Source organism: Buteo buteo, chromosome 5, assembly GCF_964188355.1.
Source record: "Buteo buteo chromosome 5, bButBut1.hap1.1, whole genome shotgun sequence".
Lineage (NCBI taxonomy): Eukaryota > Metazoa > Chordata > Aves > Accipitriformes > Accipitridae > Buteo > Buteo buteo.
The window spans coordinates 54,465,260-54,485,272 of NC_134175.1; the positions used below are offsets into that span (position 1 = coordinate 54,465,260).

Genomic DNA, 20,013 nt, shown 5'->3' on the forward strand with positions numbered 1-20,013 from the left:
ATATATCATACTTATCAAGGAATTTTGTTCAGCATGCCTAACAGGGGGATGGGGGGGGGAAGCATCCCCATAGGCTTTTATACAATTATTCCTTTTTCCAACCTGGGATTTTAATGTTGCTTTTTTGTATCTTACAAACACGGGTTTTATGTTGTATTTTTAGCTGCTCCCTCCCCAGCCCCAGTATCCAGTTGAGGAGCTAAAAGTGTGAACGAAGGTACAAAAAAAAAAAAAAAAAAAAAAAAAAAAAAAAAAAATCATCACTTAATGAAAACATCTGGTACAGGTAAAATCTTTTCTCATCCCACTTAGATATACTTCAAGACAGTCTGGACATAGTGGTATGAAGATTTACCACAACAAACACTGGCAAACCCATTCCTCAGCATCCATTATTCTACCACTATACACTTCCCAGGCATGACGGGCTTGTGTTCAGGGTCACGTAAAGGTCTGTATGCATATGAAAAGAGTACACATCTGTTGATCACATGAGTAGTAGTCAAGAAACCAGATATTCCTATGCAAAACTGTTTGGGACTGGGATGCTTAAAAACTAGACTGAGCTTTGAAATGGATGGGGAAGATAACATGCATAAGAATGAAGTCTGGAAGCAGAAAAAAAGACCAAACAAAAGACTGAAATGGACAGATTTCTTTTCAGAGAAGCCCCAGAACAGTTGTAAGAGTTTATGAAAAACAACTGACATAATAAAGAAGAAAACATTATTTAAAATTGATCGAAGAAGACTCTTCTAAAAAGCTTCTTAGAGTTCATCAGAGAAACAGTGGAAAATCCAAAGATTTTGAACCAAAGATGAAAGAGATGAATCAAGTCCAGTAAACTCAAAGAAGCGGAAGAACACTCCCGCAATACTTACACTCAAAAATAGCGACAGCACTACTGGAACCTGAAATCCACACGAGGGGAAAACACAAGAAATAGAGAAATGATTGTAGAAAGGAAGAGGGGCTTGGGACTTCAGGTTATTATGCCCACTATTTGAAAGGGAAGAAAAGAGATCATGAGGAAAAGGGAGGATCCTACATCTACGAGTACTTACAGTTTGATGGAGGGAGAGAAAGACTAAGCAGTCCCTAAGGAGACAAGGACAGGTAAGGGTCCCATTCCACTAATGGACAGTAGGCTACATCAGAACTTCAGAAACACTTTTTAAACTATATCCCGTAGAGGGGATACAGATAAAGACAGGAAAAAGTATTTGGATTGTCCTAAAAGATAAAACATATTAACCCTGTGCAGACCGGGATCTGCAGTAGTAGTAGATAAATTTTTTTTATTGGTCTAATTTTTTCCTCTACCTCCCTCTTGTCCTTCTTCTTTACTTCTTTCCTTCTTCCTTCTGAGATACATTAAAGGGAAAAAAGGGAGACATAAGATTAGAAACACAAGTACCTAAAGCAAGGACTAAGAAAGGATTCACTGTTCCTAGTAAGAGGTAAAGATGACCAAGAATAAAAAAAACAAAGTAGAGTCTGGCTATGTATTTTTACCCCCTGTGATTCATGAACGTTATGCCTTCCAGCTTCCTGTTAGTTGGAGCCATTATGCTTGCTGTATGGAATTTTGTCTTGTAGGATGGGAGAACAGTGGATATGAAACTGACAAACCTTTAAAAGTTCCAATTTTACCTTAAATAAAAATATTAAAAATATCTCAAAGTTTGCATTCCATATATGATCCCTAGCTATAGGGAACAATGCAACATTGACAGATGGGAAACACTATGATAACATAACATAAATTAGCAAAATTTGATTGTTAATTGTTGTATGAAAATCATGTCTTCTTAAAACACCTTTCAGAATGAACATTAGTAATTACGGTAGGTACAAATAAACTTTGATAATGTCAATAGCGATTTGACAGCTCCTGTAATATTCCAATAAAAAATTTTTACTTTCTTCCAAAGAATACAAAATGGACTTACTTTGCTCCAATTTCGAGGGACACTAACCCTCTGAATCTCATGCATCTTTAATAGATTATAAAAGACTGGTGCTGCTCCATTCTAAATCCGCATCCATCTTAATTAAGCAGTTCAGTTACTAACTTCTTGGTAAACCTGTAATTGCATCAGCTAATTTTGTCCCTAGAACCAGTTGCCTATATAGGAGCATATCAAAGCAAATGCAAAAACCCAATATACTGTAATACTTAAGGAAACAGAACTTACTTCCGAAGTTTGCCTTCAACCATCCATTTATCTCTCCTTAAGTTTGACATATAATCAATGTTTTTATCAATTTCACTGTCAAAGACAAAATAATCCATTAACTGTGAACTTACATATCTTTTTCTGACATACATTTTTGTACAGATACTTTGTCTCAAAGAAATATTTAAAATTAAAAATAAGTAATTTTTAAGCTAGGAAATTCCAATACTAGTAATGCCAATGTAGCCTACTGCTGTACCTATGTCAGGCAGTCTTTACTTAGAGTATCACGTAAGCTTTCTTTCCATAAGAAGCATGTCATACAAAGAAATTGACATTTCCTTCCATAGCTCTAATTCCATGTTGAGCCTCTAGATTTATTTGCCACAAAGCATCTAGCCCTGCATGGAAAACAAAGTTATCACTGGTACATCTATGGTACTCTAACTAGGATCCATGTGATCTACAAACTAACGTTCACTTTTCACTGCAGAAATTGAAGAACCAAAAAAAGCGCTTCACTACAGTGACTGTTTGCAAGCCCACTTCTGAGACACCCCAGCGTCAACAATTTAGCAGGTTACAGTTGTTTCTACGACGAAAATATAGAAACTCAAGTACTGAATGATCATTTCTACATATCTCACTTAACAGTTGGTCATCTGCAGTAAGATAAAGTTTCTTACTATGATGAATTTGATTAATACATATGAACTCTCTTGCACAGTATATGCACAGCACTTGCACTGCCCACTTCTGCTGTTTTTCAGCTTGAGAAAACATGAAGCATCTCTTTCGTTCTTTCCTTACATAACCCTGATTTTGCTTTGCAGAGTATACCAAAAGCAGCAGGAAACAAAACAGCACTCAACTAGGTAATGAAAGACTTTACCTCAGTAAGTAAGCATGTGGAGGTATATGTAGCCCAATGACTGGCATTTCCTATGTCTTTACTGCATGTTGCACGTTGTTGGGTTTTAAAATGTTGTTTAACATAGCGGGGTTTTTAATTATGGAATGGTATACCTTACTGCCCACAAATGAAGTATACACTTTCTTGAATTACTACCACCATAAATCAGGCTCGCCACCTCAGCTTACGACCCCAGTTAAAGTATTTGGACAAAAGAAGTCTTAAAAAACAAAAGGAAAAAAGGGAAAACAAGAGTACTGCAGAAGCCTTATACAACTGTTCTAAATTATCCCCCAGAATACCTAGTAAATTTCTCTGTAATCAATCTCATCTTTTACTCCGAAAATAGCTGGAGAAATTTTGGTGCAAGCTTTGAAAACAAACTTAGAGACCAAACGTGGAAAAGTTCTACTCTTCCATCCTATCAGAAGTACGTAAAGGTAAGCAGTAACATAGCAAATCTCAGCTTTCATTGTAAGAACACCATGAATCCTCCTGTAACAGAACACAGTGTATGCAGTATTTCTAAATTATAACATTTTTATAATTTTATTTTTACAGACCTGTTTAGGAAAAAACTTACCTTACTACACTTTTGCTGCATGCTAACTCGTTGACAAGAAAAGCAAGTACTGATGCTTTCTGAGCTGGAGTATGTGCCTGAAAAGCTTTTGTTTTCAAGCTCTCTATTAGCTCAGTTTGCCCACAGTGAGCCTCCATGAATATATGCAGAATCTCGGACACGTTATCTCGATTGATACCAACATTCAGTAAGTGTTCCCCAAGAATAGTTTTAGCCTAAAAAGAATAAAGATGTTTTGCACAATCACATTTAAACATATTCTTTTCCTCTGCAGGCTATATCGTTGTTTATAAAACAGTAGGTGGGTTTGTCTGCACTTTTACATAAGGACTTTAATTCAGGATTTTTCTTTAAAACTATTCAAATGTAAATCTTGAATGGATTAACAAATTAGAATGTCTTCACCTCTAAGTTTTTAAGAGCAGAGATAATATTATTATTAATGAAATAGGTTAAATGAAAAAATACATGGTCCAACTGGAACTTGACGAATACTGTTTTGTACAATCATGCTATGTAGAGTTCTAGAGTATAAAAGAGATATGTTGGCATGAAAAAGAAGGATAATAAGAAAGAGAATCATGAATGAATCAGAGTTTTGATGAAGTGATGTAAAGAGGAGACTTTGGGGAAAGAAATGGCAAGATTCACTGAGATATAACACGAGGGCAAGAATGAAAGGGGGGAAAAAAACAAACAAAAAAAAGATGTGGCCACAGGTGTGATAGTGCCCTACAAGAGGTCCAAATAAAAATAGCGGAGGGTAGAGAAAATGCCCAGAAATATATCACTTCTGTAAAATGGGAAGGCTGACAGGGCGCAGAAAGTCTTTGAGTAACATTAGAACAGTGACACCAAAGAAGAGAATTAGGGAAGAGAATGGAAATCCAAACCAGAGAGGTGTCGAAGACAGATTATGAAGAACACATTCATAAATATAGGGTGTTTACTATGGATTTTTTTCTTCCTTCTTTTTTTTTTTTTTTCTTCTTTTTTTACCTTGTATCCTGTAACAAGTCCTGGATCACAGACAGCTGCAGAGACAAGCTTTACCAGCAAGTCTTGTACTTCTCCCATGCTGTCCCCTATGTTTAGCAAACCCTCTTGAAGAACGCTCAGGGAAGGGACATCCACATTCACATCAAAGCCAAGAACTTTACCAAAGTTACGCAGGAACTGCACTACCATAAGACAATCTGAAAATGTGCTCCCATCGAGAACAAGGCCTGGGATGCGAGGTAACTCTGGCAACGGCTGAAAGGTAAAGAAAAACAATGGAAAGATTCAGTAGTGTATTTCAAAAGAGAACTTTTTTGATAGTACCTGAGGAAATTAACTGATACTTCCCATATGACCTACAGCATGATAAAACTAGAATGTAAAGGCTATAGAGAAGGTGCCCCCCCACATCCCATCCAGTAAATTTCCTTTAAAGGTGAAGCATGTTTACCTTTTCACATATTACAGGAGGCAAGAGATTAATAAATACTTACTTTTTGGCCAGGAGATGCTCTCAGGCTCTATTCTGAGCCAAAATACTATAAAAGGTGGTGTAAAAATATTTGGGGGACACAGGCAGGGGAATTCTCTGGAAGAGAGAGGGCTTGAACCTGAGGTAGAGGTATGTCAAAGTCCTGAAGGACAAGAACTAAGAACACAGAAGACTAGAAGAGTAAATTTTTAAGTAACAGCTTAGAATAGTTGCACATATGAGAAAAGCTCTATCTAGTGCCTGTGTACTGAGACATGATGCATATTCCTGCTGTAAAAATAACTCTGAGTAATCGGGTTTTTTGAAGCAATCATGCAAGTGCTTTTTGGGAAGCAGGCCACTTTTAAACAAAATGCTTTTCATTAACTAAACATATGCTACTTTAGTGTTTGCAGTAACTTCTATTTGTATATATTTCAAATAGTTATCTAATTACCTAGACTGAAACTTGAATGCTTTAGGAGTGGCTGCAAGAAAAAAAGTTACTGTTGCAATTGCAAAATACAGAAACAAGAGACAAGAAATTAAGTTTACATTAGTATGATTACCTTCTGGTCTGCTAAGCACATATCTTCATTAGGCTTCTTTAGCTCCTTTGCCATTTCTAATTCCAATCTTCGCTGTTCCAGTTTACGTTCTTTATTTAATCTTTTTTCATCGCGTTTCTCTTGCTTTAACCGCTCTTTTTCCTTAAACAGAATTAAAAGTGCAGAAAATAAAACCCATGTATTATACTTACAATGGAAAAGTCGAAAAATTTGAAAAACACTACTTACATAATCTTAATAATTACCACAGCAATTAAGGAACCTGCATTTAAGTAAAAGGAAGGGGGAAACTACAGCAATAGAACAAAATCATTGAATCTGTGAGCAAATCTAAGATTCACTGTTTTTCTCTCCTGTCCACATGGAAATCGGTATTGAGTATGTTTACACTGAAAGATTCTTTGGAATACCATTTCAGAAAGAAGAGTGAGTGAAAATATGGTCAAGAACTACCATACATGCAAGACATCTGATTTTAAAGGCCCTGCTTACACACTAGTATCATCAATATACATCTGCTAAAGCAGGGACCACTCAAGAAAGCAGTAGTTGGGAAGACCTGGACAACACATGGTTTAAAAATTCCCATAATACATGAGCTGGGTATGAATGGCTTACAAAACTTAACCAATTGTTTCAACACACATAGCATCTGGCCTTGAACAACCATGCACTTAGCATGCAATCTGAAAATTGAACAGTCATTAATATCTTATTCTGCACAACAAGAACACGGGGATAATCAAGCGAGAAGCCAAATGCCTATTAGTTTTCTCTTCCAACACCCTCTGCGTTGATGTCACACAGAATATTATACTAACTATACCTCTCTAACCTGCTAAGACTAACTCTGAATTTGGACCTCCAACTGCCTTTTCCACCCCTGACTCCAGGGGTTCTGCTGTCACATGCCAGCATTGATATGCTGGCCTACCTACACAATTCATTACATACCTCTGTGTAACCAGTATCAAATGCAAAATACTGAGTAATAAACCATGTATGGAATCTGTCATATATCAGTGCTATCTCTTTAGATCACAGAACTGTGTGCATATACACAAACGTGTGTGCGTGTGCGTTTGTCATGACCTAAGAACATGACACAATATAAAGATGAAGACACTATACATGCTTTTCACTTGTGGACACAGAAGGCTAAAGAACCAAGCTAAGCTGATTAATGTTATTAAGAATCACTCCCCATTATTCTGTCAGTTTAAGAGGTTACTCTAGTCTCTTCAGTTTACTACTACCAAATTTTGCATAAATGAGAGTAAGGGCTGTAACTGTAAGTCAGGACTCAGCTGCATTTGTAGAATGGCATTAACTGCTGACTTTGCTGTATCGTTCTGTCATGCCCCATGACTTTTTATTCTCTCTTTTTCTATATTGAATATTACTAGGCCACTGGTGATAACTGTGGCTAAACACTATGACTGCACAGAACAGCTGATAATGACCTCTGCTACAGTATTTAGTGGATTTTAGGGAAGACAGAGGTCAGAGTTGGACATAAGGAACATATTTGGACCAGCAATCTTACACTGGCAGAAAAAAAGCAGTCATGTACAGAACTACCCATCTGCCCAACTGCTGCTTTGCAGCTGTGTAAGCATCCTCTCTATTGACAACACAGGCCCTCATATCTGTGATGATTTCATAAGGGACATGCTGCTTATTCATGTTTTCCTCCCTTTATCAGCATACATCTCGTATGGAAAAATCACAATACACTAAAGCAGCACACAAAATCAGTAACTTTAATTTAAAATGGAAAATACTCTCCAACTTGTTTTTTTAAATGGTTCATTGCCTTTTATCTTAACCTATGTCAAGGTCTCAAAGCCAACCGGCATTTCCTACAACTTGTTCTTGACAACTAGAAACATTCTATCTCAGAAGAAAACAAGAGAAGTACATACGGATATTTAAGTGGCAACATATTAATTTGGAGTTATGATTAAAAATGCAAACCTTAACAATGCTAAGTTTCATTAATGTATTTAGAGATTACTTTTGCTGGCTGCAATAAACATTTACCATTCTGTTTCTATTAGAGTAAGAACATAATTACAGCACTGGATCAGACTATATAACCATTTAGCCTGGCATCCTGATTTCCAACAGTGGATCAGGTGCTTAGGGTACCATCTCCCTCTACTCAGCACTGATGAGACTGTATCTGAAGAGTGTCCAGTTTTGAGCCCTCCACCTCAAGAAGTATGTGGAGAACAGGGAGAGGGTAACACTGGTTTTAAAAAGGAACATACTGGTTTTTTGAAATCAGATCTGTCCCTTATTTATGGCTGCTGTGGAAAAATCATCTTCAGAATATTCAGCTCTTCGTAGCTTTATTTGCACAATTTTAACTGTCACTACTGACCAGAATGATATAGGTCAGAAACAGATTCCCGATTTTAGTTTATGAAAATATTGTCAACAAAACTGCCATTATTTTCCTTTCCAGTTTGTATTATGGGATACTACTAGGAAGATCAGGAACAACTTAATCTAACTTTTTAATAAAGATTAATCATAGAATATCTTGAGTCAGAAGGGACCCGTAAGGATCATCAAGTCCCAATCCCTGCTCCTCACAGGACTATCTAAAACTATACCATATGACTAAGAGCATTGTCCAGATGCTCCTGGAACTCCAACAGACTTGGTGCTGTGACCGCTTCCTGAGGGGAGCCTGTTCCAGTGACCAACCACCCTCTCAATGAAGAACCTTTTCCTCGTGTCCAATCTGAACTTCTCTGATGCAGCGTCATTCCATTTCCTTGTGTCCTATCACTGGTCACCACTGAGAGGAGATCAGCACCTCTACCTCTGCTGCTCCCTTTGAGGAAGTTGTAGGCTGCGATGAGGCCACCCCTCAGCCTTTTCTTCTCCAAGCTGAACAGACCATGTGACCTCAGCTGCTCCTCCTAGGTCTTGCCCTTGAGACCCTTCATCCTTGATCTTGGTCATCCTCCCTTGGACACACTTCTAACAGTTTGACGTCCTTCTTATATTGAGGAACCCAAAACTGCACACAGTACTCAAGGTGTGGCCACACCACTCTGGTGTAGAGTGGGACAGCCACCCCATCTCAACCAGCTACCTATGCTTATGCTTGATGCACCCCAGGACACAATTGGCCCTTTTGGCTGCTAGGGCACACTGTTGACTCATATTCAACTCGCCATCAACCCAAACCCCTGGATCTCTTTCCACAGGGCTGCTCTCCAGCCTCTCATCCCCCAATTTGTATGTATAACCAGGATTACCCCATCCCACGTGGAGAATCCAACACTTGCTCTTGTTAGATTTCATACAGTTGGTGATTGCCCAGCTCTCTAGTCTATGCAGATCCCTCCGTAAGGCCTCTCTACCCTCAAGGGAGTCCACAGCTTCTCCTAGTTTAGTATCGCTGGCAAACTTAATGTACATTCAGCTCCTGCATCCAGATCATTTATAAAAACATTAAAGAGCACTGGCCCTAAAATTGAGCCCTGGGGAACTTCACTAGTGACTGGCCACCAGTCTGATGTGACCCCATTTATTAAAACTCTTTGAGCCCAACCCAGCAGCCAATTTTTCACCCAATGTATTATGCACTTCTCTAGCTATACACTGGACATGTTGTGCAGAAGGATACTGTGAGAGACGGTATCAAAAGCTTTGCTAAAAATCAAAACCACCCACATCTACTGGCTTCCCTTGATCAACTAGATGGGTGACCTTGTCATAAAAGGAAATTAAGTTGGTTATGCAGGAGTTTCCCCTCATGAACCTGTGCTGGCTATGACCAATAACTGCATTCTCTCAAGTGTTTTTCAATAACTCCCAGAAGAACCTTCTCCATAATTTTACCAGGCACTGAAACGAGACTGACAGGTCTGTAATTAGCAGGGTCTTCCTTCTTTCCCTTCTTGAAAATTGGTACATTTGCCAGCTTCCAGTTGACTGGGACCTCTCCAGTTTCCAAAGACCATTGAAAAATAATGGAGAGAGGTCCTGCAATAACATCGGCCAGCTCTTTCAGTACCCTAGGATGAATCCCATCAGGCTCCACAGCCTTATGTGCATCCAGCTAAAGCAGCAAGTCTCCAACATGTTCAGAGTCAGCTGGGAATTTATCATCCTCCCAGTAACAGTCTTCCAATACAGGGCTCCAGGGGTCCCAGGGCCCATCATCGGTGTTAAAGACAAAGGCAAAGAAGGCATTAAACGTCTCTGCTTTTTCTATGTCCCCACTTGTGAGGTAACTGACCTCATCAAGTAACAAACCAATGTTATCTCTGATCCTCCTTTTGCTGTTAACATATTTTAAAAAGCCCTTTTTGTTGTCCTTCACAGTACTGGCCAGCTTGAACTCTAGTCGAGCTTTGGCCACAAAAATTTTCTCCCTACAGCGGCAAACAGCATCCCAATAGTCCTCCCATGTTGCCTGTACTTGCTTCGAATGTCCATAAACTTCCCGTTTCTGCCTAAATTCTAGAAGATGATCCCTGCTCAGCCAAGCTTGCCTTCTGCCCCACTTGCTTGACTTCCCACACTTTGGAATTGCCTGCTCCTGGGCTCTTAAGAGATGGCTCTTAAAAATGACCAGCATTCATGGACCCCAGTATCTTCAAAAGCAGATTCCCAGGGGACCTTCATACTGTCCTGGTTTAGGCTGGGATAGAGTTAATTTTCTTCCTAGTAGCTGGTACAGTGTTATGTTTGGAGTTTGGACACTAACTAGGCTCCTTCAGCAGCCCAAAGACTGCTCTCCCCATATCCAGGGTCAAAGTTTTGCTGGTGGTTTTTCTCCTATCACCAATGATTTGAAACTCAACTACTTTGTGGTCACTGTCACCAAGACAGCCACCGACCACCACTTCGTCCGTGAGTCCCTCTTTGTTTACAAACAAGAAATCTAGGAGGGCACCTTTTCTAGTCGGCTTAAGACTTAACCCTGAACTTCTTCCTTGCACTGAAGTATTATTCAATTTTTCTTTGTTTTGGTCTGTCACTTTCTTTTAAATTTACGAACATGTCTAAGAGAAAAGTTTTAACAATTGTCTTTGACAATTAGATGCTATGATAGTTATTTTACTTCAGTCTCTTAGCTACCTGTACTTTATTTATAAAAGTCTAAGGATATAGTGATTAAAAAGTCTCAAAATATACAGAAATATATAAAAAGTAAAATTTAAAAAAAGTCAGCAATTATGTTTTAGCATTGATAGTCCCCTTTAAGACAATATCAGGGTTAAAACTGAAGACAGCCTCAGGATTAAGATGTAAATTAGTTTATCATGGTCTCATAAAAGTTTCATCAATCATACTGTACAGCTCTGGTTTTATCATCAATGCTATTCCATCATGTATTTTTAGATATTTTTTTTTTAACCATCTATAATGCAACTAAACTACTGTATTATTTCAAACCAATGAAGCTAAAAAAGTTTTGAGTTGTTTTAGCTAGTAACATTTCATTTACTACACATTTCATTTACTACAGTGTAACCTTAATAAGCAGGATGTGGTATTCCTGTAAGAGAGGCTTTTTCTCAAGCTACCTCAGTCATGAACATAAGCAATGTGGTTACAACTGCTTTCAAGGCAAAGCTAAAGACTTCCCTCATTTCCTTCCACAACCTTCTAATGAAATTGAGACCTCTCAACTGGCTATAAGAACAAGTTCTATTACAAAACCACTATTATATTAGCTTAAGAGCAGGGAAACTTATGGTGTCTTTCATGGCTAAAAGTAAAATTTAACTAGTTAAAGGCCTGATTAGTCAACTCAATTTAAGTATTTCAATGGATTTTGGGTTAGGTTGTGCCGATACGGACTACCAGTGTTTCTTGAATATTTTTCCCCCTCTAAGTAAAGTATCTAGAGTTCCTTAACTTGTAAGCAAAGTAATAATTTGAATTATGAAAAACATTTCCATTTTGCACTACTTTAAAAGGAGTAGTTTAATTCAGTTGCCCAAACACCCAATTTAATAGCACAGAATGTGTATTTAGTCTTTAGCATTAATCCTCACAATAAGAAAGTTTTATTAGGTCCTTTTGTGATATACTAAATTTATATAAATGAAAGCAATCACCAGAATAAAAAGCACTCATCGTAAGGAAAGGGCAGCTATTTTGGAAATAGTCTTATTTTGAGAAACAAAACAGAACAAAAAAATGCAGATGTTTAGATGATCAGAATCAAAAGAAGCCTGAAATTTTGGAAAGGGAAATCAACCAGTTTTTTCTTATCAGCTTAATGTCACTGTGTTCAAAAAAGAAAGCAAGTTCAATAACCGGATTCAGAAACGGACAAAGTAAAATGATTGTACGCAAAATGACACGACACATACACATTTAGGACTTTAGGCTTCTCTATCTCTTGGTTCAGAATTTCTGACATATTTTTAGTAAAACAAAATGAGAAATGAAGTATCTATTTTCTGTAGCGCAGCAGTACTTTCTACTGAAGGACAAAAAATTAAAATTATTAAGGCATAATAATCCTATTTGCTTGGTTTCATCATGGTCCCAGTCTAGAATCATATACAAAATCCAAAAGTTCTAAGAAGCCTGGACTGGAATAAGATGTATATTTTTACCCCTGGGTAAGTATTGAGGAAAACCTGTTCAGCAAGTCTGACAAGTCAGTATGATGAAGTCCTTACTCTTCTTATACACATGAACAACGCGAAGAAGAGAAAATAAAACTTCCTTTCCAGGAAATACTAGGGACTCTGAAGTGACTATGCAATTATTGGCTTCTTGCTCAGAATCACTGAGGATGGAAGGGACCTCTTGAGATCATCCAGTCCCCATTGCCGTGTGCATCCTGTCCCCGCCGTCATCCCACAGCAGTATCAGCTACAGCAGGTTCCAACTCCACAACCTACCTGGGCAATCTGTGCCACTGTTCCACCATCACCTTCAAAGTAAAAAAGCTTTTCTTAAGTTTAAGCAGTATTTCCTGTATTTCAATTTGTGCCTATTGCTTCTTGTCCTGTCACTGCGGTGCATACAAATGAAATTATACAAACAGGTACGTTAAAGACACTGCTCTTCTACAGATCATTGCAGAATGAAAGCATGAAAAGTTCAAACTTTTGAAGGTTAATACTCACTTCTGCTTTTTTACGTGCTTCCATGGCTTTCATAAGCATCATGTGTTGTCTTCTCCTTTCTCGTTCCTATTGAAGCAGGTAAGATTAGAACAAAACTAATCCACATTTTCAAATCAGTAAAAAAGCTGAGTAACAAATTTAGCATTAATAGACAAGTCACAGTAAATACTAAATATAGGACAAGAATGGCCAAGTCTGTGCATGTTTTAGTTCAGGTTTAGAAAGCAAATACAACAATCAAAAGCAAAAAGGTAAAGCAATGAACATGGAGACAGTGTAAAAAAGAAGCATACAGATTTACTTATGGTCAGTTGTGATGCTCCTTCATAAGCTGGCAGAACAAAAAGCATAATGGTTGGCTGGAACAGGTCAGTTACCTTACATCTGCTATTACAGAACTTGCAATTTACTTCTTCAATAGCCAATTCAGCAGAAATTTTCAACTGGTCATTTTCAAACATTGCAAAAATTAACATTTTTGTAACCAAGCAACAAATTAATATGATTAATTTTCTCAGCTCTAGATCATTTTTAATCAAGCTAGTGGTGGCGCTTATACATACGCAACGACACTTGCATTTACTGATGTCTGTCCCTCGATAAATTATGTCAGTAACTTCAGATGCTTTAAGGAGCTGTATTCTTAAGCATTAAGTATAGAGTTTTTGCCTTAAAAGCTGTAGAGTAAATCTTGGCCCCAGTAAAGGCTATAGGAATTTTATCATCTAATTCAGTGAGGCAGGATTACATTCTAATGTTTCATTCTATATTTATAACATTATGTATTTACCACCAACTGAAAGCTAATTTCCTCAGTACCTTACAAACTTAGGAAAGACATCATCCTGATTTCTAAAATAGTTAATTCAAATTATATTTAAAATGTCTGGATTCATTCACAGTGAATGGGACAAGGCTTGCAAAAATTATCAAAGTGACTACCTACTAATTTTGCATTAATTAATCCCTGATTTTATACAGTAGTCCAATTTCTATTAGGACATCAGTAACATAGATTTTTGGTTAAAAACTTCACTTATTTATTGTGATGTTCAATTTATACACATGTTCAAGACATGTCTTTTTTTTTTTTCCCTTAACAGACAAGACAAGCAGATGTATGCAATGCACTGTGCTGTAAAGCCATGCAGCAGTATGTAATATGACAGCAGCCAGTGCTACATTTTATGCATTGCTATGACAACCATATCACAACCAAATCACAATGCGGTGTTAGATGTACAAAAATAAACATACCCATACCATATCTAGTCTATGCCTCTCCAACTCCTGGTAGAAAGAGTTGGCAAATATTATGAAACAGAAATCACAAAGTCATAAAACCACTTTATAATCCCCCAAAAGACCCCAAAACCAAAGCAAAGCAACAAATCATAAGGTGAAAGAAAATTTGTGCAGGAATCAAACCCAGAAATTTAAAAAGGGCATAGTTTGAAGATTTCCCCACCTCCCCCATATAGCTTAAGTAGTAGTTCACAATGGGCATTCTGTCTGTTTGGTCAACTGAATGTATACCAACCTGGTGTTTCAGAAGAACGGCTTGCTGCCTTCGCATCTCTTTTTCCTTAAACAAAAGAACAAAAATTTATTTAAAATATCTATCAAAATTTACTTACAAGTTGCACATTTTTGCCACACTAAAACAGTACTTCTGAATTAAATTCTTATTTCCCCACCCCCCATAAACTGACCACAGAGAAGTATATATGGTATACATGACAGCAAGTCTATTGAGTTGGGAGTTCCATGTTTAAATACACCAAGAATGCCAAAGCAGTAATAGAAGTGCACATGTAAACTGTATTTTCCAATGTTTGTAAAACAGTTCTGTAGTCTTGTACACATACACCCTAGAAAAGACTACGCTTGCTGAGAAGCAACAAAGTTTTTCGACACAGTGTGCTTAAAAGAACGTTGTGAATAATGTTACTGCATGAGCATTTTAAGTTATGCAAACCAAGCGTCATGTAAGCAAAACTCATGGTAGCGGCACACAAAAAATCACTGTCTCTGTATTCATGTGTGTATGTATGAATGTGTGTGTGTGTATGTCACACATACACAAAATTCTCTGTGTGTATGCTTCATGTGTTTATGTAAACACATGTACACATTATTCATATGCCATCTCTATTTACACTTTCATTATCAATGAATATTCTTCCACATCTACTGCTTTTATACATAAACATATAGTATGCACAACAACACAGTTCTTGTTTTTGGAGCTCCTCTAAACTAACCTTTATTCGTTTTTCGGCCTCCAATAATTTGGCATTTGCTGCTTCTTCCTTCTTTTTCTTTTTTGCCTGTGCATGCAAAACAGGTCACACAACAGCACCATCACAACTTGAAAATAATCTGACTAGAAATAAAGTTACGTGCCTTTAAAAGTTCAAAACATCATCACATATCGTGTATGTTGCAACAGATTTCTTCCCCAATGCAGCTTTCATAACCAATCAATTCACAATTAATTTACTTTTTAAGAATTAAGACAGAATTTCAAGACCCCTCAAAATTGCTTCACCTGGCTATTATAAGTAAGAATGTAAGCATACACAGAAACAATAAAATATAAGCGGCAAAGAAATTACCATTAATATTTCCGTGAATGGAGACTTGCAAACTAGCAATCTGTCTGTGCTAGTATACTAGCAAACTAGTATAGTATAACAATATAGTCTAGCATATATGTAAACTCAGTATTTTAACTCCACTACACTTCATACACAGCAGAGCATGATACTGCTTTAACATCCTGTTATTACAAACTTCTTTTTTAACAAAGGAATAGTTACGCTGTTAACTTTAGCAAATACAAATACAAAACTATTTGTGTAGAAAGCCAGGAACTCAAGTGAACATTTGCAAGATTTGGGTCAAAGTTAATACAGATTTTTCTTAAGGAAGACATGTTTTTGAACTGGCCTTTGGAAGTCCAGGTTGCTAGAACTGTTATATTTAGTTACATTCCTAACTGCATGCATGACTATTAAAATACAACGTTCTTTAAAATGGCAACAGAAAAATTGCATTTGAGCCATTATTTTTACCTCTAAAAGTTGCTGAGCTCGAAGTTCTTTCTCCATTCTGATTTGCTGGATTCGCTTAATTTTTTCCTACAAGAGGAAAAAAGTTATTTCTTTTTTAAAAAACAATATTGAGAAAGTAAACTTACTGTTTGCATTTAAAAAAATGACCAAGTTTATACATATATACTTTTTGTTATGGAGTCTCGCACCCATTGTAGTCAATTGTTCCCATATAACATTGTACGTTTAGCATTTTTACTAGCATTAGAAGATGTCTGGTATATCCCTGAAGGAACCAACACTGCGTTATGCCTAGGTGCTCATGTTTAAGTTGTCATAGTTTGTTGTTTGCTTTTTTTAAAACAGCTTTAAGGGGACCAGATTAATGACAATGTAAGCAAGTTAGCAGCATTCAAATCCTAGCTGGCAATGGTGGAGCAATTTAGGAATGAATGGAAATGGGAACTATCATGAAAAACATGATGATTTGACGTGATCTCCCTTAATAATAAATACAGGGTTCTGTCAAACCACTATTTTCTGCCTTGGTTCCAGCAGCCTTTCAGTTCATTATGGTACCACGGGCAACACAGAGAATCAGAGCACTGTGAAACCCAACGTACGTACTCTGTCAGCCAGTAATAGTCACCCACATGCAACTTGGATAATATATTCACAGTTTAGTACACTTCAGTTTCTCCAGATTTTTTAAATATTCAGTTAATTGGTGATGAGTTTGGATGCCTTAACATGTAGTTTATGGGACTGAGTTTTATACTTGCCGAAGAGTGAAATAACAAAAAAAGTAACCGAAACAGCAGCCACGGGCAGTACAACACATTTCAGCATGTTTCATCATGGCAAGAAGAAAATGATCAAGCTAAGCACTCCACAGATGAATGCTGTCTAACCATATTCTAATTTATTCTTTTTCAGGAATTAGTTCCTAAAATCTGAATGAAGTCTTATTACATTGATTTAGAAATGCAATCATTGCAAACTTTGGGATTAGTTCACATTTCCTGTGCTGCATGGGTTTTGTCTGTTAAACAGTAATAACCCAAGTTCATATTAAAAAATTTTTAGCACATTATTTGAGGTTTTATTATCTCAAAAAAGCTGCTTGAACCACAATGACTAGGCAGGGACCATTATGAAAGAGAAGTGCTACAATACATTCAGCTGAACTTGCTGTAAAGTTTTAACAGCAAAACCCAGACCGTGGAAAGGCCCTGCAAGCTGTGAGGCTTAAATCAGAAGCCTGAAAAGGAGCTCAATACTCTTCCCTGGAACAGCAGATATTTTCCCAACAGCGAGTGTAAAGCACATCTCTATGGAAGACATTGTTTTCTTGTGAGCTGGTCTGAGACTCTAAAACATGGACTACTCTAAGATTTTACTTTCTAGAGAACACATAGTGATGTATATACTTTATCAAAAAATAATTACAACCAAAACCAAGCCCCTAAGAAAACATAATCTAAAATATTTAACAGAAAAGGAGCAATCAAAGAAGAAAAAGACATACAAAATTTCCTGTAGAGCTCCAATACCAGAAGACCTCATGAGGTCTTACAAACTCGAGGCAAATCTTATCAGCAACTTAAACTGTTAAGAAGTCCAGCATAAGACTACCTTATGCAGCAAATTAATTCAGGGGCCTTGTTTATACAGTGTTGAACTTTGATTTTCAACATGCAAAGCTCACAGTATGGACCTTAAGACTCTATTATCCCCCAATATACTTTACAGACAAAACTGTACAGAAGTTTAGAGTATGTACTGTAGTCTCTCAATTCCATAAAGCCTAGAGTTAATACAGAACAAACTTTTCAGTAGAGGGCAGAATAAAGAAATATCTCAGAGATTAGAAGAAGTTTTCAGCACATTGGAATCATGAAAATTTTATCGGTTTGTAACTCGAAGGAATATGGAGATGATAAACAAGGTCTGGATTTGATGTATATGCTAAGCAATTCTTGACCCCTGCACACCTAAGAATGTAAGGAACACTTTATAATCATAGGGTGATGTGACTGGATACAAGCCCAATGCTCTTAAAAGAAGAACAGTCTGCATTATTTACCCTTCTTTAGCAAGTATGGGTTGCCTTCATAGGTGGAAACTTTGAAGCTGTCACTAACTACAAAAGTTCAGAATGGTTGAGGTTGGAAGGGACTTCTGGAGGTCACCTTGTCCAACCCCCCAGCTCAAGAAGGGTCCCTTGGAGCCAGTTACCCAGGACCATGTCCATACAGCTGCTGAAAATCTCTAAGGTGGGAGACCCCACAACCTCCCTGAGCCACCTGTTCCAGTTTTCAGTCACCCTCATGGTGGGAGAGTGTTTCCCGATATTCAGGGGGAACCTCCTGTGTTTCAGTGTGTGCCCACTGCCTCTCATCCTGTCACTGGGCACCTCTGAAAAGAGCCTGGCCCCGTCCTCTTTGCACCCTCCCTCCAGGTATTTAGACACATTGCTGAGAGCCCCCTGAGCCTCCTCTTCTCCACGCTGAGCAGTCCCAGCTCTCTCAGCCTCTCCTAGTTTAACTCATAGATGGTAGAGTGACAACTTCTAGCCCACTGTCTACTATACTGAGCACTTTCTTCACAGAAAAATCTAAACAATTACCAACAAGGATTAATTGTTATCCATTCCTGGGATATTTAAGGTATCTGCAGTAACAACAATTTTGGTTAACTACTTAATAAAAAAAAGAAGTATGTTAGGTTTTAGTATCTGGATTTCAAAGATGTGAAAGGCCATTATATTTTCATTGGCTTTTTTAACACCTCAGGATGCCACTTAAGAGGCAAAATAATGAGATCTGGTTTTCTAGTATTATTTCTAACTGGTGGGATGGTGAGATCATACAAAGACATTGAGGTGCTGGAGCGCGTCCAGAGAAGGGCAACGAAGCTGGTGAGGGGCCTGGAGCACAAGTCTTATGAGGAGCAGCTGAGGGAGCTGGGGCTGTTTAGTCTGGAGAAAAGGAGGCTGAGGGGAGACCTTATGGCTCTCTACAACTGCCTGAAAGGAGGTTGTAGTGAGGTGGGGGAGGTCAGTCTCTTTTCCCAAGTAACAAGTGATAGGATGAGAGGAGACGGCCTCAGGTTGTGCCAGGGGAGGTTTTGATTGGATATTAGGAAAAATTTCTTCACTGAAAGGGTTGTCAATCATTGGAACAGGCTGCCCAGGGAAGTGGTTGAGTCACTGTACCTGTAGGTATTTAAAGGTCGTGTAGATGTGGTGCTTAGGGACATGGTTTAGTGGTGGACTTGGTAGTGTTAGGTTTATGGTTGGACTCGATGATCTTAAAAGTCCTTTCCAGCCTAAATGATTCTATGGTTCTATTACTCCATCCTAATTCATTGTTCTCTGACATAAAAAAAACACACACAAAAAAAAAATCCAATACAGACATGTTTTCTTTTGCTGATTTCTAAATCTGAATGTTAGATGTGAAGCTTCTATAGAGATCTAAATGCAACTCAGCTGCAAAATAAAATTACTCGGTAGATTACTCAAATAACACAACAGACTGAAAAGGTGTAACGAGCTCAAAAAAACTGTAACTAAACCATCTCTAGAAAAAACACAAGCGAACTACAATATAAATAGAAACCAGTCTTGAGACTACAGTGAAGACACTGCACCACTGCAGAAACATTTTCCCTGCAACAGACTTCAGCTTTATCCTGTATGAAAGGCATGAGGTATTTTAAATCAGGAAGTTGAATGTCCCATGAAGCTGATGCATGAATGCAGTGAAGTCAAACCTGGAATCCTCTCTTCCCACGTCCAACTTTAAAATTTCATTTACAGCTAAAAATATGCATTACATTACAAAGTAACATATCATCAAATGCAAATACTTATAGAATTTCATGGAAATGTCAGTTAAAGTTTCTATCACAAACGAAAGGTATTGGTTTTAATCGTAAATGTTCATCGTCTCCATCTTAATATATCCCTTTAATTTAAGACTCTATAAATACTACTATAATAAGAATATGAACATTTAACATAAAATACTTAATCCAAACAATATTTAGATATTCTTTTTTAAAAAAAATTAAATGTACTATCTGTACTATGCATACACATACCAATTCAACAGCAGTA

The 20,013-nt window shown here is 37.5% G+C and overlaps 1 protein-coding gene across 15 annotated transcripts in view; it reads right to left on the reverse strand.

Annotated features, from left to right (window-relative positions):
* BAZ2B (bromodomain adjacent to zinc finger domain 2B) overlaps nt 1-20,013 on the reverse strand; it is a 165,142-nt gene that overhangs the window by 20,860 nt on the left and 124,269 nt on the right. For 9 of the 15 annotated variants that reach the window (XM_075029154.1, XM_075029152.1, XM_075029157.1 and 6 more), the window contains 9 exons: nt 15,912-15,977; nt 15,099-15,164; nt 14,375-14,419; nt 14,098-14,124; nt 12,835-12,900; nt 5,717-5,857; nt 4,676-4,930; nt 3,677-3,891; nt 2,199-2,273 (listed from right to left, as the gene is read on the reverse strand). In XM_075029154.1, the coding sequence (XP_074885255.1) occupies nt 2,199-2,273; nt 3,677-3,891; nt 4,676-4,930; nt 5,717-5,857; nt 12,835-12,900; nt 14,098-14,124; nt 14,375-14,419; nt 15,099-15,164; nt 15,912-15,977 (956 nt within the window). The remainder of the gene's footprint in view (nt 1-2,198; nt 2,274-3,676; nt 3,892-4,675; nt 4,931-5,716; nt 5,858-12,834; nt 12,901-14,097; nt 14,125-14,374; nt 14,420-15,098; nt 15,165-15,911; nt 15,978-20,013) is intronic. The other 6 variants (XM_075029165.1, XM_075029163.1, XM_075029158.1 and 3 more) reach the window with 4 other exon arrangements.